Source organism: Haliotis rufescens, unplaced genomic scaffold (genome assembly GCF_023055435.1).
Source record: "Haliotis rufescens isolate VD_foot unplaced genomic scaffold, xgHalRufe1.0.p SCAF_15, whole genome shotgun sequence".
Lineage (NCBI taxonomy): Eukaryota > Metazoa > Mollusca > Gastropoda > Lepetellida > Haliotidae > Haliotis > Haliotis rufescens.
Genome location: NW_025963835.1, coordinates 4,909,091 through 4,935,624, shown reverse-complemented (window position 1 = coordinate 4,935,624; position 26,534 = coordinate 4,909,091). Strand labels below are relative to the sequence as shown.

The window sequence follows — 26,534 nt, the reverse complement described above, 5'->3', positions numbered from 1 at the left end:
TCCTGGGGAGTTTACAACCCCAGTTGATTCCCTATATGGTGTCACAAGAGACACCACACGTTACGTGTTTCAGTATGGGATCGAAGCATGAGGGGAAACTCGAATACAGAATGAACGGCAACCAGTTCATATTCAACACAGCTCAAGAAATCAATCATCAGTGAAGGGTGAGTGAGTGAGTTGAGTTTAACGCTGCTTTTAACAGTATTCCAGTTATATCCCGGTGTGTCAGCTAAATATGGGAAGAAATGCAGGTCTCAGACGTTTACCACTTCGGTGAACCCCACGAGCACAGGTATGGTGCTGACAAACCTAGAAACATAATCGGGGCAAATCGGGATTCGAACCCACAATCATAGATTTCTGGCGTGCCCAGTGGACGCAACTCTGCACAGCGGATCGCGGCGCCATAGACGACTGGGCCACCCGTAACCCCAATCAGTGAGAGGATATAACATATCAAATGATGATGCTTGCATAACACTGACATTCAAGCTTTTCCTTCGCGAATAGCACCACAGTCTATAACTTTCATTCTTATTATGAAGCAAATTTGTGAATAAGATCATGGAAATTTTTGGTTGTTTTTGTATGTGTTGTATATTGTTGGTTGTTGACTAGCGTTCAGTGAATACATGTGTATCACTGGATATTTATCAATTTTGTAATGTATACTGCCACATGACAGAACGTATACATGTATTTCTTCATAGAATCCAATTATGTTGGGTTTATTTCATCATGCATAAACACATATTGATGTATTGATATGTAAAACTTAATTTGTATTGTGTGAGGGCCGCTTTTCGCATTATTCCAGCGGAGATTCAAACATTTTATGCATGTTTGGATTCGAACAATGGCCTTGGGCGTGACGAGCGAACGCTTAAACCACCAGGCTACCCCACCGCCACACTTGTATTGTGAAGGACGTGTGTTCGGCACAGAGAAATTACATTTGGACGATATACAAAAGATTTACTTCATGGCAGTGACTTCAGGAGTGCCGTGACTGGCATCACATGGATTGCAAAATCTCTTTATACCTTATTGGGGCTCCGGTTCCATTCGTCCATCACTCTTGGTTCTCATTCGACTGAATTGGTTGAAATTGTGGAAGGTTAGGCCATATTTGAAATAAGACTCACACCTGCGACAACTTTGCCTGGTGTATTGTTAACAGGGAGGTTACTTGATATTTTGGGGTACACACACCTGGGATCTGTTTATAGATGGATATAGTATGATATTAGGTAGGTCATGTGATAGGGGGCACGGGTGGCCCAGTCGTCTAAGGCGCCGCGCTGTGCAGAGTTGCGTCCCTTGGGCATGCCTGAAACCTATGATTGTGGGTTCGAATCCCGGTTCGCCCCGATTATGCACCATACCCGTGCTCGTGGGGTTTCACCGAGGTTGTAAACGTCTGAGACCTTAATCACTGCGGGCTTTCCTCCCACATTAAGCTGACATGCCGTGATATAACTGGAATACTGTTAAAAGCAGCGATAAACCCAACTCACTCACTCTTGTGATACCACCACAGCTGTTTATACCAACTTTAGTTTGTGCTGTTGTTTACCCAGGTGACTGTGAAATCCTACCACAATGTAAGTCATGTAATAATAATAGTCCATTTATATGGTGCTGTATTCCATGCACAAGCATGTTCTAAGCACTTAGACATCTTTCCACCAGAAAATGAATCAGTGTGCACTCAACAATTCTTCTCAGCTCCTAGGGGTGTATACAACCCAGCTGCCTGTGAGGCGCTAGAGGGTTAACAACCATATTGCATCTCATCCAACAGGGTACCCATTCACTACTGGGTGAACAGAGGCATAATTTGAACGTCACTTGGCCAAGAAGATGTGGCTTCAATGTGGGGCAGGATCGAAGCCCTAGAAACAATCAGGTGCCAAGGTGCCGAACATGGTCACCCATCCACCTACTCTCCGCGACCAACATTGCTTCACCTGATTAATTACCTGTGCGATGAGCAAGGAACACGTGCCGTGCCGCCAATTATTAAATAATCATATTCTGACCTACTTTGATAGATGGCAAAATGGCTTCAAAAATTAAATAAACTTGTTCTATGTATTTAGGCTTGACATTATCAAACACTCCAATTTCGTCGTTAGGGTTCTTGTTTGATGCTTGAAAGCATGATAATGCGTGTTAATTCTGTCGGTATTATATACAAAACTTAAGTATTGTCAGGTAAAGATCTATCAGACTTTGAACTAATGTCCAATACAATATCAACGCAACAAGCATGATGTGGACCAAGGTTAAACAACGATAATAAAGGGCAGATATTAAACACTAAAGTTTTCTGTTGTCCCGCTCGACGGTTGAAGATTGTAACGCCCTGTGTGAATGCCAAGAAAGGCTTGCGGGGGGAATACCATATGACCTCCAAAACTCAAGTGCGTTCGAACCGACGGAGTTTATGTTAGCGTCCTCGCATTGTATCGAAATGATACGACGCCAAAACAATCGTTTTAACTCATTTTGATTGTTTTATTTATTTATGCAACCACTGTGTATGTACGTGCTTTATATTTTTCAAATCCTATTAACGTTTTCATTTATAAGTCATTGAATTATATCATATCTGCATGGGAACCAATTATCGATTGTGGATCATGTTGTAGTGTGTTCCAGTGCAGTGTGTACATTATATATCTAAATCATGATACTGTTTCATACAATCGTCATATTTTTTAATTACAAGTCTGGGTACTCACTCACTAAGTATAAGTTGTTCTGAAATGTCACTAAAACAGCAATGTATACAGTCTGTATGGAGGAATATCTAATGAATGTTCACCATTGAACGAATACCAACAGATATACATATTACATAGATCAAATAGATGAAACCCTAAATATTGCAAGTTTAAAATCTGGGGAAACTTATGTTGCGTTGTCACCCTTAGAAATATAAGCAAAAGATGTTGAAATTAAACAAATCGGTACTATGCGACAACGTTTTGACCATTTGTCGCACTATCGCAATTTGCGGCAACACGACATTTTTTCAAGGTCAAAATATATCGAGGTTGTCACATTATCGCCCAAAATAAAAAGTGTATTATTGGCTCCAATTATTCTTAAATACAAAGTGGGAAAGTGGGTTACTTGTCTCAAAATTATGACAAATCTTCCATTTTTGCTTTAGACATAATTTCGTATTTCGTTACTGTCGGTGTCGTTTTTCGTCAGCCAAATGTCTTGAACTGATAAAAGAAATATACCATTGATTTGTTCATGTCGTCTTATCCCAATTGCGTAGATCGACGTCAATCAATCAATTGCCTGGTCCAGACTCGATTATTCACAGACTATTGCTGAGTGCGGTGTTATACACCATGCAAACTTACGTAAGAAATTCTTAGAATGACAATCAAACAGTTATACGAAATTGGAGTTTGAAATCACTCTCAATCTTACAAAATAAATAGACTTTGCGTTTAATGTTTTAATATCTTTCTGTATACTAGGCCATTTGAGTATTTGCATTTCAATATACCAATGCTAATAAATATTGTCACCCTAGATATATGAGTCTTAATATAGGGATGTTAAAAATTATTCGTATGGGTATATTGTGATCTGTGTATGTGTGTTGGAGGGCGTGTGGTAGCCAAGTGGTTAAAGCTTTGGCTCGGCACGTCAAAGACCCGGGTTCGATTCCCTACATGTGTGAAGCCATTTCGGGTGCTTCTCGACGTGATATTGCTGGTATATTGCTAAAATATACTCACTCACATTAGTGGCTGTTAAGTTGCCTTGCTCTTGCGCCAGATGCATTCTACCAGCGTAATAGCTATCCGCCAACATCATTATTATTGTGCCACCGCCAAAGTCGTCCACGTTCTGTATCCAGCTGGCAGCAAAACGTTCATGGCGACAGTTCTCCATCGCTGATCAAGCCTCACTCTAGGTTCTTGACACCACTGACGTCCCAGATGTTGCGTCAAAATACCTCTGGCAGGTCATCTTGCTCTGAGACTTGCCTTATGAATGCGGTTCCGTACTGTCTAGTAAGTTAGGGAGTGAGTATGGTTTTATACCGCTTTTAGCAATATTCCAGCAATATCGCGGCGGTTGACACCATAAATGGGCTTCACACATTGTACCCATATGGGAATCGAACCTGCGTCTTCGACGTGACGAGCGAACGCTTTAACCACTAGGCTATCCCTCTTTCTGTCTGGTGAGACATCCTTGTCGTCGTATATGAAACAAATGAAGCAGTGGCATGACGCGTTCCCGGGTAGCTGCATGTGACACGTAGTCGGCTTAGCCTGGGTCGGTCACGTCGCTATAGTCCAGAGAGGATACTGCGCTTCAAATTTCGTTCATATGTTTATGCCTTTCATATATGTATGTCAGTACCACCTAAGCGTTATTTATTTTTATGAGTATACATGTCTTAATCTAACTATGAGTTAGTGAGTATTGTTTCACGCCGCTCTGAATAGTATTTCAGTTATGTCGTATCGTGTCGTATTAATATCGGGGGAAAGACGGAAATGACACAGTCCGAACCAAGAAAGGTAATCAGGATGAATCGAGGATTCGAACCCACGATGATAGGTACCTCTCACGCTTAGAGGACTCAACTCTGCACAGCGAATTCATTGATGTGAACGAGCGAGCAAGTTTTTCACAGTGTGTCAACTTGATGTGGGAGGAGTGCCCTGAGTGATGCATGTGTCTAAAACGACTTACTCCATGTCCCCTGGGGACAAAAATTATATGAAATAGAAAAAAATAAGTTTGCTTTTGCTCTGCTGTTTTGTTTGATTTTGAGAAAAGCAATTGACATTGTCATTGGTACTTATATAATCACTGTAGTTAACAAAGGACCACTGCAGTATTGTTGTCCATTAATTTACTTACTACACGTGCCTATGATTAATGGAAATGAGCGACAACGCCACATTATCAATATGTCGCATTGTCGCGCATTTTAACCTCTTACTTCACAAAAATCACATTTGGCTACAATGTGACAACGTTACACATTATGACACACATAATGGCCTTGAAATATTCTTTACTTTAGTAAACATCAAGAATATTTCTACATCGCGACAAATGGTAAGAACAAGGCCTTTGTTGCACTTTGGTTTATTTTGATACGCATTGCTCGTATTTGTAAGGGTGATAATGCGACATTATCTCCTCCATAGCAAATGGTATCAGAAGAGTTCATACAAAGGACAACTGCCATCTTCTATGTTCATCACAAGAACGTACTGTTGGAGGTGAAGGTGAAATGGGGTTAAACGTCGCGTGCAAGATTATTGCACTTATTTAGCGACACGGTACTGTTGGAGTAAAATACAGCGTGTGTGGTTAAAGATGCGTAAATATGCCCTTGACCTACTGTCATACATACTTGTCGTGTGGGAGAACGTTGTGTTTGTACGTTTTCTGTGGTGACGGTGGAGCTGCGGCCTCTACTGGACAATGTATAACCTATATATAATTTGAGATGTAAACATGAGATGGTCCCTTTCAATATGGCGATACCCATGGATCACAGCACGTGACACGGCAAGCCAATCAGGTCCGAGTTTGGTGAACGGGTCTTCTGTTGAGAACTGTAAGTTAGTAGCTTGCTGAGGATGTCCTAAACAGCAATTTCATTTATTTTTCTGTGGTTGACCTCATACTTTATATCCGATAGTAAAGTAGTGCACATGCACACATGATTCTGAATTAAAAGAAAGCCATGTTCGGATTTCGTTCCTTTTATTAAAATAAAAAGCACAGCAACTAACAAACTATAGCGAATAATATCCTCTGTTATATATTTTCCGTTCAGAAAGGTTATCTTGAATATATATGATGTACAGAAGCAACCACACCCATCGACATGTGGGGTCCTTTAAAGTCAGTTCTGTGGTCAGGCATATATGGTAGTTAATGTAGAGAAACAACGTGGGAATATATGCCAAACTTCCCAGTTACAAAATTTGCTTTGATTGTCACAAAGATTTCATGTACATTTGCATGGGTGATAGTTGTCAGATGTGTGTCAAAGGAAACTCTGTCTCTAACAATGTCATTAAATCCTTGTCTAGTCCCAATGGTTGTCTCATATCTGGTTTGCATCTTCAAATCATCAAATACTCTTGGCCAGTCTACGTTTAGGTGTCCTTTCACCAGTGTCGCTGTCGGCTTGACCCCTGAACAAAACAAATATGTTAATATTCAACTGATGATTGTCATAATACTTCTAACACTCATATTGTTTCAAAATTTCTATCATACTGACTTCAACTGGCATCATAACAATAACAATAATATCAATGCCCAAAGGATGTCTTCAATCTTTCACCTCTTATCATCCTACCAAGTATTCATGCGTACCTGTGGTCGAGGGCGACCGACTCTCGACTGCTATGGTACTGTTGAGAACATTGCTGTACTGGGACCCCGCATTCACAGCGCGGACCTGGATGTCATACACATGTCCATCTCGTAGACTCAACCCGTCAAGTGTTGCAAAGGTCTTCTTTCCTGTAGATACCCAATTTGCTACAGGTTTACCATGTTCGAGAAGGCGGCATTCATAGGTACCGATCCAAGGAGTATTCGCTTCTTGCCAAGCGAATTCCACACGGTCAGTGTATGCCTGGATTTTGGAGGGAAAGGGTATCCTATTGTCCACAATGACTTTCAGAGAGTTCTGCGGGAGCGCAGGAGGATGATTTACAAGATGCAGAGGCTGTGACTTGATAACTGTCTCCAAGTTTACGTTGTTGATACAACGGGCCCACACGTAGAGAACACTGTCATGAGGGGCAGAGATGTTCTTCAGTTCGCAGTGAGTCAAGCTCTGCGACTTCTCCCATGTGTGATCTTCATAGGACAGAGGGTGTGCTCCTGTGAACAGTAAATTGATTACAACTTCATATATCCTATGCGAGAATTTGTAGACGTATACATATTGATAACATTTTGATATGTTTCAATACTGACCAAAAAGTTCATTCTAAGAAGCCATTAATCATGCAGTTTTAAGATGTTAAGATTTATAGTTCTTGGTCCAACATGGCACTTGAATATTATTGGTTCAGCATGGCTCCAAAGCATAAATTCGTTATGGATTATATTTTTCATGTCATATACACCAGTAATAATTGTAATAACTGTACTCTTAGTGAGTAGAAGGTAGAAAACACCCCTTTTACCATATGTACACAAACACGTGTTTATTCCACTTTCCGCATCTTCAACCTGCCAACGCATCTTAAGAAAGACGTTATGCGTTTGAAAAGCGGCCGTTGCTTGTGAATTAGTCATCTTTGGTGGAGTATGGTCGATGGTGATTGGCTTGGATGTGAAGATGGTTCTGAGACCAGCATTGTTCTCTGCCATCACCGTAACATGAACAGGGCTACCATGTGGCTCTTCCACCAGAATCATTTCATGGTTGCTGACAGACGTTGGAGACAGGGCACGGATCTGGTATCCTCCCTTGCTTGTTCCTGCTCCAAGCCACACACTTTTAGTTCCACTTTCATGATCTATTACCCTGGCACAAACAGCAACAACAGACGGTCGGATTTGCCGAACTGTGATGCCATTTGTTGGATCAGTCTCTGCTACGTTTTGACACACCCCAAGTTGCACATCTAAGGCATGTGATGCATTAGTCCCCGTAATTGATATAGTAATGTTAGTAAGGCCAGAATGCGAGACCAGGAAACTATGTGAGGCCTGTATTACTGAGATATTTCTTTCAAACATAGCCGGAATATGGAGACTGCCAAGTGAGAAAATGACACGAGACATATGAATGTCCAAGTCGCCTCTCACTGTGATCTGATAGAATGTATTCTCCTGCAGATGCTCAACGGCGTTTAGCGCTATTGCGTCGTATTGACGTGATTGGTACCTACGTCTAGTAAAGCTCAATTTCTTGTCGTGAAACGATATGCATTTAAACGCCTTAGGCGCTGATGTGTCAATCAGTATGCTTGGAGACTCAGCAGTACTACTGCGAAGGCCTGCAGCATCAACTGCTCTGACTGCAATGCGATACCTCTTCTTCTCTTCTAGTTTCAGATTTTCTATGGTGATCTCATTTTCCATTCCATTGTACTTGAACATGGAGTCCAGGATATGTTCTCCTTCTTTTAAAACTGCGATTTCAAACCTCTGAACATAGGAATGATAGTCTTCAAATCCATGCCACGAAGCCTTCAGTGTTGTGCTTGATGACTGAAACTCGATGTTCTTGTGGCGGTCAGTGTTGAAGACTACACCAACTACAGGTGGTGCATCATCAACTACAAAACCATCAGACACTGCTACAGTCTGCAGACCGGCCGAGTTGGTTGCTCTGATGCTAGTGTAGTATTTCGTACCACCTTTTAGGAGTCCCACAGGGATCGGATAGGACGTCGCAATACCTGTGAACTTTGCTTGTATAATTTCATCTCCTACAATCAGAGAAAACAATACGGTTAATGTTCAAGATGTCTATGCGTGAGTGGTCATCAAAATCATCTTGTCCATTTAGTAATTGTGAGGAAGATAAAGTATTTGGCATTATTTACTTTTTATCATTACATTTATGATAAGAGTAGCTGAGATGAAATGTCTGTCAAAACTGAATTCACTTTTAGTGTTTGAGTTTAATATTATCCTGTGGTGTATTAAAGCCATATAATGTGTCATCTTATTATTGAGGGAAACCATAACACAGGTGTGTCTCGCAGATGTTTGCGACAGGCGTAAATTTTTGCAATCAAGATATTTCGTACATACCTCCTGGTGATGAGCCAAGCGAAATTTCAAAGCCTTTCAATGTCGTTTGTGTGTCGTTGAATACGCCTTCCCAACATGCTCTTATTGGTTGTCCATGACTGAAATATTCCAAGTCCATTTTACAAGACACATCTGAATCTAGAGGTGACTTAGCCCTCTGAACTGCAGGTGGTGTGTGGTCAACCAGGATACTACGAGACTGGAACACAGCATATTCACTAAAGCTAAACCAGGCTTTCACGTAGATGGTATATTCTGTACCATGATGCAAGGAATCCCCGTTAGGAAGGCAGTGTATGACGCTTGTACCTTTCCCTACATCACGCCATATAGTCGTTAAGGTATCATTTTCTGGTCGGTCTTCCTTTTCCCCAAAGCTCCACTGAAATCGAGAGATTTTGTTCAAAACTTGTGACGATGAGGCCTCCCAATGAGCAGTCAGACATGATGATGAGCTGGTAACTGTAGTATCTGACTCTAGTCCAAAATGTACAACAACATCAGTACTCTTCCATTTAGTGGTAGGACCAGGACATTCCTGCTGAGAGGAATTTAGTTGACAGTGCTGTCCTAAAATGCCACATGTGCAGTCGCCAGTGCAGTAATGAACTGAGCATGAGTGGCGTTGAAGTTCCAGCATCCCTTTTGTATGTTTCGCATCAGAGGCAACAGCTGCCACAGTCATCTTACCAACTCCGCTTGATAGGCCGGCGGTGTTTGTTGCTGAGATTGTCAGAATTATATTTTCTCCAGTTTTGATCTGATCACTGAGTATGAAGGAAGATGATTGTTCAGTGGAATTATTGTCATGTTTCATTTCCACGATCCCTCTCGATAACTCATTGCCATCAAATGTTCGACTGACAGAGATATGATAGACCTGGATTCCAGATTCAGCGTCTACGAAGCCAAGCCATTTCAGGTTCACACGTGTCTTGCTTACACCTTTCTCAATGGCATTTTCCCATGCTAAAGGGGATTTGAATCCTCCCATTTGTGGGGGAGTAGAATCTATACGAATCTGGTTACTTGTGGCTGTGGAGCAGAGATCTGCAGCAGTACAGGCAGTGACAGTGGCGGTGTAGACATCTCCACTTCTCATTAGATTCCCTGCTTCAAAAAGGATGGTGGTGGAGTCCTGAGCGCCCAGATGAATACTTTCAACAGCAGATGCTCCATCATTATGAGTAGACAGAGATACCAGGTGCCTTTGAATGGGACTATCAGCATCTGTGAACTTCCATCGAAGATGAAGCATGGAGTTCTCCCACTGCACATTCACAGCAGATATGTTTTTAGAGTAGGGTGATGTAAACGTAGGTTTTTTTGTCGCTACTGGTGGGGATGCGTCAACGATGAAACTGTCTGAAGTGGATGTGGCCACTAGACCTGCTGGGTTTGTAGCATTGACAGTAACATACAGGGGATGACCAGATGGCAGCTTAAGACCAGTTTTAAGAACTGAGTCAGAAAGGAGGTTGTTAATACTTGGAAGGACATCACATTTTCCCGTGGATGTTCCAATACACCAGTCGAAGTGGTTTATTCCTGTTTCTGGGTCCTCAAATCCAAACCATTGTGCAGTAAGAGTGGAACTGAAATACCAATAATACATGTAACGTAAAATGAACAAGGATTGAACTACAACACAATGGAGAGCGATTCTATGGATATGTAAGTGCATGAAGTATGACTAATATCAACGATAACACTGCACACTGACCCAGAAACCACAATGCATTTGGATTGGTAAGGTCATGATATAACGTGTTTACAACGTGGGCATTACGTCGCGATTTAACGTTATTTCACAACGTATTTGACAACGTTACAATTTTACTTTGTGAAAAAGTTCTGCTACGGCTTCATACAATGCTATTGATATAACCTGCAGTTAACCATTTATACCATCTCTTAATATTATGTATGAAAATGAAAGTATACATTTGAAAATATGATTTGACCAAAAAACAAACGTTATCATTCAGTAACCAAGCTGAAGACCCGTGTATATATATAATATATATATATATATAAAACGCTTAACAACGTGTTAATAATGGGTAAATCCAGACCCCGTTCTGAAACCCGTTTAGCATGAAACGAACGAGCATTCCAGGAGATGCCAACACAAATGTTTGATGTCTTGAGAAACAATTCAAACACACAAGGGGTTGTGAAGTATGTAAACGTAAGTGCAGTTGTTTCATTCCATGACCTCTTGAAGGTATTTCAATGAAATGGAATTTTGAATCAAAGAAAGAAGTTTCTTGCAAATCAGTATGCAAGTCTTCTAAAAATCTACAGAACCGTCTCTTGAAGTTCAACGGTCATAATACATGACTGAAAGTTGAAGATAAAGTGTTAATTACGAAGTCTGCCATTCATATTTTGCTTCCTGCTGCACACTGTACACGCATAAAGGGTAACAGTGTCTGACTTATTGTCATGATCATGTGTATTTTGAAACGTAAACTTCAACATTAACATACAACATAACTACAACGTTCATAAAACGTTGTGACAACATAAATTGAAGTCCACAGAATAGCGTTGCATGCAGGTAACATTGGGACAATGTAAACATAAGGTTGCCACAACTTTTTGACATTAACGTATAATGCATAACTTCAGAATATTGAATATAATTACACGTGTCCATGATATTTGTGGTGCTGTCCATCATGACCCACAAAGACCATGCCAGGCACTGGAGGCGAGTTGTCGAGAATGATCCCATCTGATGCAGACTTTGAGCAAAGACCTGCATGGTTACACGCCTCAACAGTGCAGTAGAGCTGTATCCCGACAGGCAAGTCTCCTGCCCATGATAGCTCTGCAAAGAACACGGCATTATTAAATCATTTTAGAAATACTTACTGGGGTATTCAGGGAAGCACATCTGTAACATTTTGTGAGTGTTATGTGGGCACTTCATTACTGAACTTAATTTATAAAGATTCACACCAAAATTCGAACCCAATCACTTCCAGTGTCTAAAGTATGTTGCGTGAAAACAGTTTGCAACTGATATTGTGTCAGTAGACATTTCTGAATCTGGCCTTTGGTTTCACAGTGTCTACAGTACATGTAAACACGAGGAGGCGTATAGAAACATACCTGATCCCAGACCAGCATGAGTTGTGATCTGAACATCGTCCAAATAAGGCTGAGTCCCAACACTAACATGGAAGGACATAAGTCCAGAGTGGGGATCATCAAACCCGGACCAGTAACAGGAGTACCTGTCAGTGGTAGTCTGGTAATCTAGCTCATACTGAAACATATTTACAAAATCAAACTGACATATACAAAATATTAATATGTACATGCAGATAATAAATAACAGCGTATAGACGTCCTGTGGCACGTACAAAATATAGAACATTTATCAATGTTATGTAACCCGCAGTCGAGCAATGTATACTAGGTATGTACACTATATACGTTTTGTCAACGCCTTCAGGTTTAGGCCTTAAATGTTTGTAGTGTGTGAGTGAGTATGGTTTTACGTCTCTTTTCAGCAATATTATTGGAATTCATGGCTATTCGGTACATATTTTAACAAATAAAAACGTCAAAACCCCTTACCCCCTTTTCACCATCTGCAACAACACCTATTGAAGGAGGTGACGTGTCCACGGTGAAGGGATTGGAAACCGCCATAGAAGTCACGCCAGCTCGATTTGTAATCTGAAAAAAAATCCTTATTAATTCTATCACACAAATTTAACCTGATCATTCACATTTATACATGTTTGACTAGTAAGTTTGGTATTTCATTTTTATCTCAGAAAAATATAAATTGTCAATGCAAGAGAATAACCAGTTGAGGTTGGCGTGAAGAGCGAAATAGCTGTGAAAATTAATTTGAACCACTGGAAATCAGTGATGACACCAACAGCGCAGGCATCTCCCGCTTTTCCTGTAGCATCCGCCTTTTACACACTTTGCATAAAAAAGTAAGTATTGCCTAACGTCGCAGCCAATATTCCTGCCATACGACGGCTTCCTGTAAATACAAAAGACAATCAAGTGATCGTTAAACCAGAAAATAAGGTGACACAATAGTTTATTTACTGATTTTGTTGAAACTAATAAACATTGATAATTTAAACACTAACAGAAAAGTTACATTATCAGGATGGGAACATGTACATTTGTTGTACCATTATTCTCGCAAAATACTCATGGCCATCTGTAAATCCATTCATGTTGATGTCTGCAAATGTTCCTGTATATTTCTTGAAAGGTGACAGTGCTCCAGTGATGGTCGATCCAATGGCGAGATATGTTGAAAGGATGCCAGATTCAGGATCTTCGAATCCTGCCCAATGGACAGTCAACCTGTCTCCTGACACCACACTGTGGCTGTCAAGAATGTCACCAATGAAGAAGTCGCCTGTCTTAGGTGGTGTAACATCAACCAGAGCAGCATCAGATGTTGCTGATGTTGAGTGTCCAAGTCGGTCAAAAGCTTAAATGGAAATAACCACCGAACAACAGTAATAATTTGCTTTCACCAGTGCATGCAGGACATTCCATTCTATAACAGTGTATGAAGTAAAAATACACGTCAGCGACAGAAAATAATCAGTTTCGATTATGCGCCAAAACTCACTCCATTGCATGTAAAAGACAAGATAGTGTTGAATATTATGTGAATAATTCACTGAAAAGTGATGACGCCAAGTCTTCGCGATAAAGGTAAGAATGTCCTGCCCGGCCGCTAACATCCGCTCCTCATACAATTTGCATAAGTGGTTCTTCCCCAACGCCGCACAGCAGTTCTGCTGCCGTAACAACACAGTATTTGCAATGCAGAATAGTCCTACCCTTCTACTGAATCTCTACTTAATAAAGCGACTTTTCCATGGGCAATAAAAAGATGGAACTTACCTTTCAGCGTTACATAGAAGGTTTCGCCATTTGCCAAGGTAATGTTTGGTATATGTGCGTTGTGTGCAAGGCCAACATTTGTGAAGGCTTGAACATCTTGTCCTCCTGGATAGGTACCTTGAAACATATGTAAATTGGTTACAGTGTATTAATACAATAAGAATAAATGAGTATATGAACATGTTTTTAATTCAAGGCAAACGCATTGAATGCATCTATAAGAAGCTCGAAACAGAATCAAGCGATACTCGAATCAAGCCTGTATATCGTTGATGACATAAGAAAATTACTTTCGATCTCTATACAACGTCTCTCTTTAAAAGCTTTACTAAGGCCTTGAATGCTACTGTTTGTTTGTTTGTTGTTTAACGCCGCACTCAGAATTATTCCAGCTATATGACTGTAAATAATCGAGTCTAGATCAGGCAATCCAGTGATTGACATCATGAGCATCGCTCCACGCAATTGGGATACGATGACATACATCAACGAGCCTAACCAGCCGATCACTTTAGTCGCCTCTTACGACAATCATAGTCGCCTCTTACAGCAAGCATGGGATCTTCACGGGTCCGTACCCTATCTAAATTAATTTATCTTATAAACCTATTTCCAGACATGCCTAAATTTGTCTTACGTACCTATGGCATAGGAATAATAAGTGATGCCTGAATCAGTGTCCTTGAGGAACAATTTTTGGTCTCTAAATCCGGACCAATCTATCACCAAAACATCCCATTCTGTGAGAAATCCATTTCGTAGGTTCAGTACCCGAACTTCGCCTTGTTTAGGGGGAAGGTCATCAATGATAACACCATCCCCACATTCAGATATCCTTGAGCTGTTTTGTGCGATAGGCCTACTTTGCATACATATGTAATATTTCACACCGTCCAGTAACTCTGGATCATGGAAATAAGCAACAGGCCCTACAGCATCTACACTTGTGATGCATTTGTCATCAGCTTTACAGGTACTTGGAATGTGTGGTTCTTTCATCAGGTACCATGTGGAGTTTTTGCCTTCTAATCCACCCATTACACCAGCCAGTTTGATGTTAGATTCAGCAACATCAATTTCAAATGAAGAAATATTCCCAGTCTCCAGCTTGTCAATCATTTCTTTAATCTCCTGAATATCATTCTGGTCCACTTCAACAAGCCTGCTTCCCTGTTTTCTGGTGTGATGAAGAGTTTGACAGGACGTATCAGACAGCCCGGATGGACATATGACTCTGACGCATATGTTGATGGTACTGTGTGACTCAGTATGGTCCTCCAGACAGACATCAGACTGGAAAAAATGATAAGACAAGATCACGAAATGAATTTGACAATTTCTGGTATTGAAAGGTCGCATGTATGACAATTCGTCAAAATACAAAACTTGAGCATATGTATTACCTGTCCTTTGGCGAGTGACTGGTCAGTTTGCCAGGATGTAAACGGATTGTTATGTTTATCTGTAGCAGCCCACTGGTAGATGAGCGTCCCTGAATCTCCCGGTTCTTCTTCACATTTAACACTGTCAACATGAATTGCCACGTCATGACACGAGGATTTAGCTCTGGTGGTGAAAGTTGGTGTAATTGTTACTTTTGGTAGTCCAGAGATAACCTTAACACCATCTGAAGATTTCCATGGTAAACACACTGTGTCAAAACAGGGCCTCACATACACGTGATACACCTTGCCATGTTCAAGGACAATATCCATGAAGTCTGCGTAATCAGTCCTATTGTTTACAAAAACAGTTGACAGGGTTTTATAACATTGTGAGTTCTTTGCACAATGCATTCTTTCTTTCAGAGCAGCTTCAAAATGAGTTGTAAGCACCTTCCATGGCCCATCATAGTGCCAGTGAGAAGACACTTTGTTCTTGGACAAGTTGTAATCAATGTCTAGAGAGCACATGCGAATAGTTGAGTTGCTGATGTCGTCAGCAGAATTGGTCATGTTGAACCGAGGGTAATGTGTCAAAGGTACAAACTGATATGTGTCCTTCTTCTTTCCACCAACGTTTATGCTTGACATTGAGAGAACATCATGTGCCGTAATTTTTCCATTGAGAGAAGGTCGAAACTCAACAATGTATCTCTGACCAATATGGAGAGATGCAGCTGGTTTGTAAGACCTTCTCGTTTCAGGGACTAGTCCAGATGTTTCAGAACTGTGATCGTCACATGCTGTTCCATCAAAGACTTCAAGGATATATCGGTCATCATTTGGTTGATCAATAATGATGAAACCATCAGATGAGGCATACGATGTTCCCCCAGAGCAAGTCGCTCTTACTGTGGCAAAATACTTCACACGTGGCTTTAGACCTGAAGCAGGTACACATGCACTTTCGTTGTTTACATGTCTGAATGGACTAATGTCACTTCCATTTGTAGCAGACCCCAGCGCCACTTCAAACTGGACATTTCGGTGATGACTGAAGCCATTCCACCTGACACATGACTTCTTTAGTGTCGAATGAAAGTCAACGTCATCCTTCCCACTCTCGTGCATTGGGTCAATGTCATACACTATCCCATGTCCTGGTGGGAATCTGGATGGCACTGTAATCTTCTCTGTGTTGACGATAGTGAAATGGCCAGCAGAATTGTATACATACAGTTCAAAGAGAAATGGTTTGTTAAGCTCCGAGTCCATCTCTTTTAGTCTTTGGATAGGATATCTGATACAACCAGCATGGCCATGGATCTGACAGATTTTCGTGATGTGTTTTGGTGTTTGGAGAATAGGTGTTACATGCTGTCCATTATGCCCTGAAATTAAACATATACAAGTTAATGGTTTAATACACAAACAATATGATTGCGTGCAATAATGCTCAAAGCCAAACTCATGTTGTAAAGTGAGCATGTTCATATGTTGGACAATAGTCTCTGTCATCTAGAGACATGATCGAATCCAAAAGTATTGCCAATGAGTATTAGACCTTCATGTCATTGACTTTTCCCCCATCTTATAAGAATGTCAGATTGAATCAATGTCTTGATCATATTCAAACCTCCAAAATTGCATTGTTTACATTTACATTTGTACATGTGTTTAATTCAAAATCAGACAACTTTCATAATAATTCCGAAAAGTGTTTTTCCGAATTTCTGTTAAATTATGCACATTTAGATATTTATTCTCAGTCCTATTCTCACCATGTAAATCACATCATTTAAATAGGAAACAGTTTGTTTCAAATGTTGATATAATAGTTATTCAAAGATATCCTAAAGGAAATTACTTACTAATTCTGTAAAGAACTGTAAATTGGGAATCCTGCTGCTCTGGGTCGGCAAACGTATCATTGTGCCATGAGATCATAACAAAATCGCCGCTAGATTTTGGTGTTATTTTCTCAGTGATGACTGGGGGTGTGTTGTCAATCATCACTGGTCCAAATGTTACAACAGCACTCATTCCAGCCCTATTCACTGCCTTTAGAAATATGTAGAAAATATTCTTCCCCGCAAACCCTGCATGGTTCAGCTTAAAGGAATGGCGTCCTTTACTCGATGCGTAGTCCAGGATATCTGGGTCATAAGTTGTTGACTTGTCAGATCCAAAACCTACAAAAACATCTTTTATGTGACCTTCATTTTCTGGGTAGTTCCAGTGTAGATCTATTTTGTCAGATGGAAGAAAGATTAGAGAATCAGCAATAGGGCCAAGGGATCCACAAAGACTATCAGCCAATTCTGTATCATTCATGATAATATTACTCTTTGGAAATGCGTTAGCAATAGTTGATGTTGACTTGGATTTGCATCTCTGTGAACATTTACTAGTCTTTTCAACCGATTTTAGTGTCAGATTCCTTGTGACAAGCCAGAGATCGCCATTCAGACATTCGACATGTTCCTTTGATGTTTGTGCCCCTTTCAGTGTCACATTGCCAAGTGATGGAGATGATGTATCCTTAATGATCCCATCAGAACAGGCAGCTTTTGAAGGACTGAAAGCATTATTGAAGGCTACAACGGTTGTATGATATTTTTTCATTGCTTTCTGAATTGTAAGTTGTGCGATATTCATGCTTCCTGGAATACGGATGGTGTCTGTCATGTTCTTCATTTCATCCAGTGTCAGACACTTGGGAGCCAGGCTGACCAGGTAATGGTTGATGCCACTTTCGTGGTCAATAAACCCTGCCCAGTTGACCAATACAGTATTCTCACTTGTGTATTCCACATCAGGGCCGTCTACTGCTCCTTCCTTTACGGTCCCTGCTTCAGGTGGAGAGGTGTCCACAAGGATGTCCAAGTGGTCGATACTCTGCAGATATGCCCCGTTTGTTGCCCTGACTGTGAAGTAGACGGCCTGGTTGTGCTGAGCGCCATTGGCTTTGTTCGCCACCAGCTTATTCAGATTAACAGTGTAGTTGTGATACTGACACTCCCCAACGGATGGGCAGTAGCAACCGGAACGGGATGCACATGCCTGTAATAGGAATGCAGACAAATCAGATATATGTAAAGCACTTCTGTTCAGTATTTCTTTTATATGTCATGTTTCATATAGCGTTTTTTACATATAAGATTGCATAGTTCACTTTATGATGTTGATGTAAAAGAAACTGATCTAGGATGCATTGATGACTTTGCACTGCCATTACCTGTTCATGCATAGAAATACATACTTGATGATTTATCAACACTTTAAACTGCATAGAGAACATCCAGCACGGAGGAAAGTATAACTTGTTTTCAAACTATGCATTATGAACTGCTATTATAATTCCAAAACCCATGAGAATATTGCATCGTTACCGTTCCATTCAGTTTCTCCACTGGCAGCACACCTTGGCCAAGGTCGTCTGATGAATCTTTTGTACCAAGATACCACTCCACAGACGTCACGCCACTGTGAGGGTCCATGACATCAAACTGAAGCACCATGGCAGAAAGGTCGGGATCGTCGTGAACATACACCTGCTTGTTTCCATCCTTTACGAGCCACATGTTTGATATATCTGGACCAGTCGAGTCAATGTTAACATGTACGGTTTCATTAATATAGTTTTTTGCTATGTCTTTGAGCCTTATTGAAATATCACATGTGTCACCATCAACTAGCTGAGGTGAAATGCAGAGGGATTGGTTGGTAAAGTGAGGAACCATTGTCCAGTGTGGCGTGGTATGTGTAACCTGGTTTACAGAGAAAGAATACATAACATCAATGATGCCATCAATATTGTAAGTCCCTGATATTGGAAGCGTCCCAGTAGTTTGGTCAAAATCATGTGTCACTTCCGCCTGGGGACGAACTGGATTCAACAATTTATTTGCCTTCATTTTGTCATTGTAGTAACGGCCTTTCCAGTCAATGCACACGGGTGTAAGGCTTGTCTGCCATCTGTAGCTCGATTTCGGTGTTGCTGACACAACCCGAAGAGGTTTTGATGAAACTTTTATCAATTTAGATGAGCTGTCGTGCAGCACCAATCGTCGCACATACTGAATGTTTCCAGCCTTGTCATGAACCTCCAGAATGACTGCATATAGACCATATGCGCTGGGGAGGTTGATGGATTTGTCCAACACTGACGTGTTGTACGTTAGATCCAAACCTTTAAGCGGCGTGTGCAGGACATCAATCATATTTTGTTTAATTGTAGTCTTGAGAACCTGTATTTTAATGTATTTTAATCCAGATGCTGTATCAGACTTTCCACCTGTCGGTTTTGGATCTGTCCAGCCAGAGGTTTTTACTTGGATCGAACCTACATAGGAAATAAATATACATAAACATATTCCTTATACATGTACGCAAGTGAAATAAAACGATGCATTACACAGTATGTGGGATATAAAGAGATCTCCAAGTATAGATAAAATATGTGAATATTGTAATTTTCTGACACACCTGTACGCGTTATGCGGGTTGATAGTTCTAGTGGCTGTGAGGAACAATGCCCCGTTCTGAGCTTGGAGCAGTGTGTTGGTTTACTCATATCATACCGGAAACAGAGATGTTTGGTGGACGTTTGTGGAGTGTAAGTCTGGATTCCTTTGTAGTGTCTATCAAAGTCTTGATACTTGTAGAATCCCCCTCCAGTAGCCGAAAAGTGTATGCACAGCCTGGTGACACATAAACATATATTTGATTACATGCCAGTCAATGTATGACACCTTGATTACATTTTACGCGTTCGGAACTATGTGGGGAATTAAAACCTTATCTTCTGTTGAGAGAATTCTTCAGGCACATTACGAAACTACCCTTCCATGTTAACCTTGAATCAGCATCAATATATACGAATGATGTCGTTGATGTTTACATTTCAGAAGATAAAACATGGATGGCAATTGCTAACAGTCTCACGAAATGTGTTACAATTATTGCTCTGCAAAAGTCAGTATCATTAGTACATTGAAATTGTCAGATATATTAGGAACATAAATAAAAATGACAAAACCATTTATCATATTCGTAAGAAATCTAAAAGTTTGATTAAATGTATTTATTAATTGCTGTCAATTACTGATGAGACTACGTGTTTTGTAAAATGGCCCTACCAGTGGCCATTCAAAGGCAAGGCAAGTGTTCACTTGAATAAATATGGAAACATATGATCAAGTCAAAATAGGGATGAAGGACAGTTTAATAACTAGCAATATATCACAGATCGACTTACAACTAGTTGTAGAACATTAAAAATATATGATTATTGAGGTACGACACAAGATAAAAAATGGGGCTATAGATCCAGCAATAAGGACCTGGTTAAAATCGCCATACTGGAGACAAAGGGGACTTACGGTACCTCTGCTACCTGCATGGTTCCCCAGCAGGATTTACACTTCTCCAAGTTACTGGCGATTATTCCGAGTTTAGCCAGAGATTAAAAGTGAACAAATATTCTCCAGTTAAAATAGAGGTAGATATAAATATACTTTGAAAGAGGTAGTCTTACAGTGGGACAATAATTTTACGGTAATTCAACCCCCGTCGAGAGTATAGCCACGAACAGTCTCAGTTACTAAGACAACTTTTGAGCGTGATTCAAATGACACTCTTTGAAATATTAGCAGAACGACATGCACGGTCACAGCTAAAGCGTTGTGTTATTATGTCTTGCCATAGTCTTGTTGGTTCTTTTTCAATCTTTAGTTTCAGATCTAAACTTAAAATAGGTGTCTTTCATTTCTAGTTCAAGACGTAAATACTAGTAAGGGGAAGAGGGTTGGCTATTTGACACTTATTTCATGACATCAATCTTGGATATACATGAAACTTAAATAAAACGTCTTGGCCAAAATCCCTTATTTTGGTTTCGCCAAATTTTCGCAGAAAATCTCATATACATGAATACATAGAACAGAAGTGTGGAAGAGAGCAATTGGTCCATACGTGGATGCCTGTACTTCTTGCCTAAATATTCTATCCCGAAATTTCACATTGTCTAGAATCTCATTATTGTTTTCTCATGTGTTCATACCATTCTCCATCATGCATTCGTGTCGGTGCTGATACAGTCCTTGAACATGTCAAGGATGGAGATGGTGAAGTGTTCCCAAGTGCTTTTGAGCAGTCATTTCCGCCGGACAATTTAATTGTGGACAGGCTAGATTCATGTCCTGTATGAGAACATACATTAAATACAGATCATTATATGTACACCGTCTATCTGTTGCAGGATTAGATTGCATTAATGTTAGGTACTGTTACAGTGCCATCACTTCCTTCATCTAAGTGCATATACCCTTCTAAAATCAACCACTATATTATGATGATAAGGAACTACGTCAAACCTAAAATTGTAATTGCTTCTTATTCTTTACGTTCAACATGATGTCCAACACAACACAACATTATTCTTAAGACGGAAAACAACAATTCATTTCTTTTCAAAATCATCGAAGTGTTATTTAATGTTATTAGATGAATACAATTGGAATGTCATATACTTTTTTAAAATACTAAAGACTACGAACCAGAAACAGATCTCTTCGTCCATGTCGCCTTTGAAGCAACTATTCCGTATCCTTGCTGAGAGATGTAGTTTGGGGGATTTTTAATGTAAATATCGTCGAACTTTGAGCTGAACTGAAGGTAGACAGATTTGGGTTGCAGGTTGACATATGTATCGGATTCTTGTTGACATCCCGTGTTAGAGCCATGTGTGGAGTTTCTCACGCGGTTCTGTATATCGGTCATCCCAATGCGGCACGTTAGAAGTTGGGGCTTCTCAACAACTGGAAATGAGAATTTTCTCTCTTAATTTCTACTTTTTTTTGCGCTACATGACCATTCACATGTATCATGTTCAGTTAATTCAAGTTCACGTACCCATGCATTTTGTGCAAACGTACAAAGGTATCATATCATCTTTGAAAGGAAGAATGTAAAATGTTAGGGGAATTTAAACTTAATGTGTGTGCCATTAGTGTAACTCTAACAATAACTGTAATAACAATTTAAATTTGGAAAACAGTTATTCCTCTCACGATCACACTTTGTGTAGCTGCTGGTGCTTTTCTTCACAAAGCCCTTCCGACATCTACAGGATGTCTTGAATCTTGCTTCTGGGCAGTCGCCAGGCCAACACCACTGGTTCTTCCACGAACAGGTCACTTCAATGGAAAACGACAAAGTTTCCACAACATCATGTTATGAAAAAACAGTAGTAAAAACTTATCTAAATTCCATATTATTGCATATTTTGTTTACATCGAGCTTTGATAGAACAGTATTTGTTAAGCAGTATGCTTACTTTGCAATAAATGCCTCGTGTGTGAAAAGGTATTTTTATCTTATGGGTAATTGTACAAGGATACTTACGAGCGCAGTCGGGATTATCCCTATTTCGCCACCAGATGGAATGATCGGGATCTCCACGCATATCAAGACATTTTTCTGCAATAAGAACTGATTTAACTTTCCATCGAAGCAAACTTTAATACACTTCTAATTATGAATGCATAGCTTTGAAGCAAAACATCTCCAAAGTAAATTAGCCGGAGTCCAAATAAATGATAACTCACATCAATAATTACATTTACAGATTCTCAAGTTGTTAAACGTTTACTATCCACATATTTTAACCCATATGATTTATGTCACTGAAGCATCACATATGGAAATGTCCTCCACATGTCTATCATGGCCTTGAATATTGTAGCACTGGTCAACGTTTGAGCAAGATGTATATGATGCTCTTTGAGATATTCGTAGAATTACCATGGTCAATATAACTCAGAAGTTATGGACCACAGGCTGGAGCTGATTGAAATTGATCAACATAAAGGGGAAGTTGAAAATTGGAAAGTCATCCTTCTTGTCATATGGTATTGCGTATAATATAGAGTCCCTCTCCATTGATCATGCCTAGAAAAAGGTGTTATAACTGACACTCACCACACTGAGTTCCAGTATAGCCAGTCTGACAGGAACACCTGTTTGGTGACACGCAGCTTCCTTTCTCGCTGCAGGCTCCATTACGCTTGTCCCTGTTGTAACAGATGGCTGGAGGAGACAACAGTGTCACACCAGTTTGTTTCAAAAAGATACGCTCTCTTTAAAGAGATAGTTGTTCACCATTTACTTAAATATTTATAAATATAAATATATAACGCCAACGCCATGGAATGATCAGTCGTGATTATCAAAAACGAAAACAAATTTCTGATCGTAGACATTGCGTGCTTTAGTTAAACCAAATGTTAAGCTGAAATCTAAATCTGTTGCTGATAGTGTCCATACGTGGACTGCGACCAGATCCTGACAAAAAGGAAGGAACTTTGCATTTAAAAAGGACGATGAAGGATCTGAACGATAACATACAGTCGCCAATTACTAAGAATCACGGAACCATGCTTTCTTACCAGTCACTCTCTGATACTAATGCAAATTAGCCACTGAGGACATACACTATATAGCCAGTAACTCAAGGATATCGTCACTTGTAGATAACAAACCAAATCTGGTCAGAGAAACATCTTTTTGTACATATATACGACCCAGTAACGGAGATTAAGGGATATGACACGCCAGGCCATACGCACATAACTGATCTGCAGACAATGTTCTTGAAAGACATCCTGTACCGCACTGATGGGTTACATCTACGCACTTGGGATACGATGGCTTGCAAGTCACCGAGCCTGACCAACCGATCCCCTTTCCTCACACACAGAAACATAAAACGTAACCAGTCACTCTTGTAAAATTAGCTAGAAAGGACACACACCAGACACACACTCGCAAATATCTTCACAGGTAGAGAACAACACAAAACTGATCATCGTTATTGTATCTATTGCGATCCATATCACATGATATTAACTTTTAAAGACATGTATGGAATGTACACGTAGGGATAGGACACATTAGTACCTAAACTGCAGTCTACGTTGTTGCTAGACTTCCACCCTGGACAGCATTCATACACTATACGTGAGTTAGTGACGTATCTGCAAATACATAATTGGAGTACATTTATACAATAACATGTATAATCAAGGGCAGTGTACCTACCACCATATGATTTTCCTGATAACTGGAGAATAATAATACTTGTGATAATTGGACTATATGGCTTTACATATTTTAGATTTTTGTACACAACACATCACTTTTCACAACAGATCAGGGTATCGCGTATTCATGGCGTTCAACTGCTTATTGGGGTCACCAAGAATCTCAAAACGGAATTTATTGTCTGTCCTTTTTAAGAAAATTGTAGATATTAAATTGGGCACTCTATATTTTAAAGTATAAATAAGAAAACATTTCCATTAGTGAAACTAACATGCTTTGAATCTGCGACCGCATATTGAGCAGGTAATGCCATTGCAAATGGTGAGTTACACAAAGATATGTCGAAACTAACATCATGAGACTTGAGAAAAGAGACTCATAACGTGGGAGGGGAAACATAAAAGACAGTCGCAATGAAAGCAAAAAGGAAAAAAAGGACATCTCATTAAATAATTCGCTTATGGTCGAAAGGGTTTGTAATACATCACAATTTACGTACTTTGTCCGATATCTAGCGCATCTTCCCCAACCCAGGAATTTACAGTGCGCATGGTAACGCTCCTGGGTCGCAACTTTGAATGTCACTGTGTGGTGACAGACATTTTTACTGAAACAGACAAAAACCGTATATTTTCTTCACTTTGTATAGCAGTTGCTAAAGTATTGACAAATGAGAAGGCAATCAGAAATATATACTTACTGTAACCCATCATCATAATGAATTCCAATATACTGTTGAAATCTGTTCATATGTCCGTCAATCCTAGTTCATTAATTACTAACGACACCTTGTCCACCATGTGTTTATTCCCCATAATGCATATATACCATTCGATTGAATATACCTGCATAAAATGTAATTTAGAAACCATGTATCTTTGAAGTCAATTACGCACTGCTACAAAATGATGTTTATCTGAAACATATATTAATATGTTTTATTCAATTTATTGATATCCGAGTGAGGGAATGGGAGAGCATACCCGTGACTGCTAAGACTGTCTGCATAAGAGCAAAGGTAGATGGTAAACACTGCAAGACTTCCCAAAAGTCTCATGACTCTGCTGAAGTCACTGCAAAAAAAGATGTAGTTGTTTCCGAATCTATAAAGACTTAAAGTTGAATAAATGCAACCAGAAAAGTGTGTCAGATATGAAGTTCACCAAAAGCGCCCTTGGAAAACCTGCTCGTAAAATGTATATTTCTAACATCGAAAAACACAATAATCCTTTCACCTGGCAATGGTCATCCATATCAATCCGCTTCCCGTGGTGTTCTGCGCTGACATGACCCTCCAAAGGCAATACTTGTCACGTGGGGACCTACACCCCAACCGAACTTTAAGGTCACATCTGAAAGGGTGCCAAGAACGGGGATTTTATGAACGAATTAAACACTCCACATGTCTGAGTGGAATGACGTTCATCCAGGTCTGTGGAGCATTGACATTCAAATTACAAGTACTTTATCAGCTCCTTGTACGATCCACTGTTGTTAGAAGTTGATGTCCCAACTCCGTGTACACTAAGATCAGTACAATCAGTACAACACCCCCCCCCCCCCCCCCCCCCCCTTTCTATTACAGAATACACTGGGCCCTGGATAATACCTGACCAGGGAGTGACTGAGAGATACTATGAGATACTGCCTTTGATTTTTAGAAAATTCTTGCATCTTAAAATACGTTGTATCATGTTTCATCATGTTCTTGGAATAAATATATTATTTAAAAAGAAATATGTCTTATAGCAATAGTCAACAAGCTAGGTTTATACACAGTGCATTGATGTTGTACCGTGAATCACTTAAAGTTTATTTGGCTAGTCCTGCATTCGAATCATATTAATCTGACTTTGATATCGCATCAAATACTTAATTGGAATAATTATGAAACACTTGATTAGATAATATTTGTATATTAATTGCTTTAATATGTTAACTTAAGGAATCTTAGATCTTAAGAAATAGTTTTACATTATTTACAGTTTATTAATTAAATTCACCAATAACATTTTTTAACAGTTGTATTATTTTACTAAAATGTTCACCAATAAGCCTCCATTGCCAGTGAATAACATACAAGTTTGTTGTAAAAAAATCACATGAAATAATTTTCTCATAGCTAAAAAATACACTTTTATTTCAATTTGTCAAAAGATTTCAGCAAATCTCTATTCATCTCACATAATAAGCCTGTTCTTTCTAACCTTGCGCACCAGGGGCTGCATCCATTCACCGGAATAGGATCAGGCAATTCATTCATAACTGGGCCCTGCATCTTCATAGAAATACTGAAAGATTCAATTTTGAAAAGCTTTTGCTGATGCATGCGTCAGTTTTGATTGACACGCT

General features: G+C 39.8%; 1 protein-coding gene across 1 annotated transcript; it reads right to left on the bottom strand.

Moving 5' to 3' along the window:
- Positions 1 to 5,752: 5,752 nt before the first annotated feature.
- Positions 5,753 to 25,469, bottom strand: LOC124134977. The gene is made up of 23 exons (XM_046500106.2): positions 25,418 to 25,469; positions 25,166 to 25,255; positions 24,682 to 24,789; positions 24,039 to 24,115; positions 23,061 to 23,168; positions 22,485 to 22,559; positions 22,151 to 22,276; positions 21,638 to 21,898; positions 21,142 to 21,280; positions 19,566 to 19,780; positions 18,470 to 19,422; positions 16,949 to 18,140; positions 15,099 to 16,468; positions 14,337 to 14,988; positions 13,696 to 13,812; positions 12,966 to 13,273; positions 12,388 to 12,489; positions 11,917 to 12,073; positions 11,449 to 11,632; positions 8,797 to 10,391; positions 7,215 to 8,468; positions 6,391 to 6,906; positions 5,753 to 6,206 (listed from the first exon to the last, which is right to left on the bottom strand). Exons 1-23 carry the CDS (start codon positions 25,429 to 25,431, stop codon positions 5,941 to 5,943), a joined length of 9,879 nt encoding a protein of 3,292 aa, XP_046356062.2. The 5' UTR covers positions 25,432 to 25,469; the 3' UTR covers positions 5,753 to 5,940.
- Between the last annotated feature and the right edge of the window lie 1,065 nt (positions 25,470 to 26,534).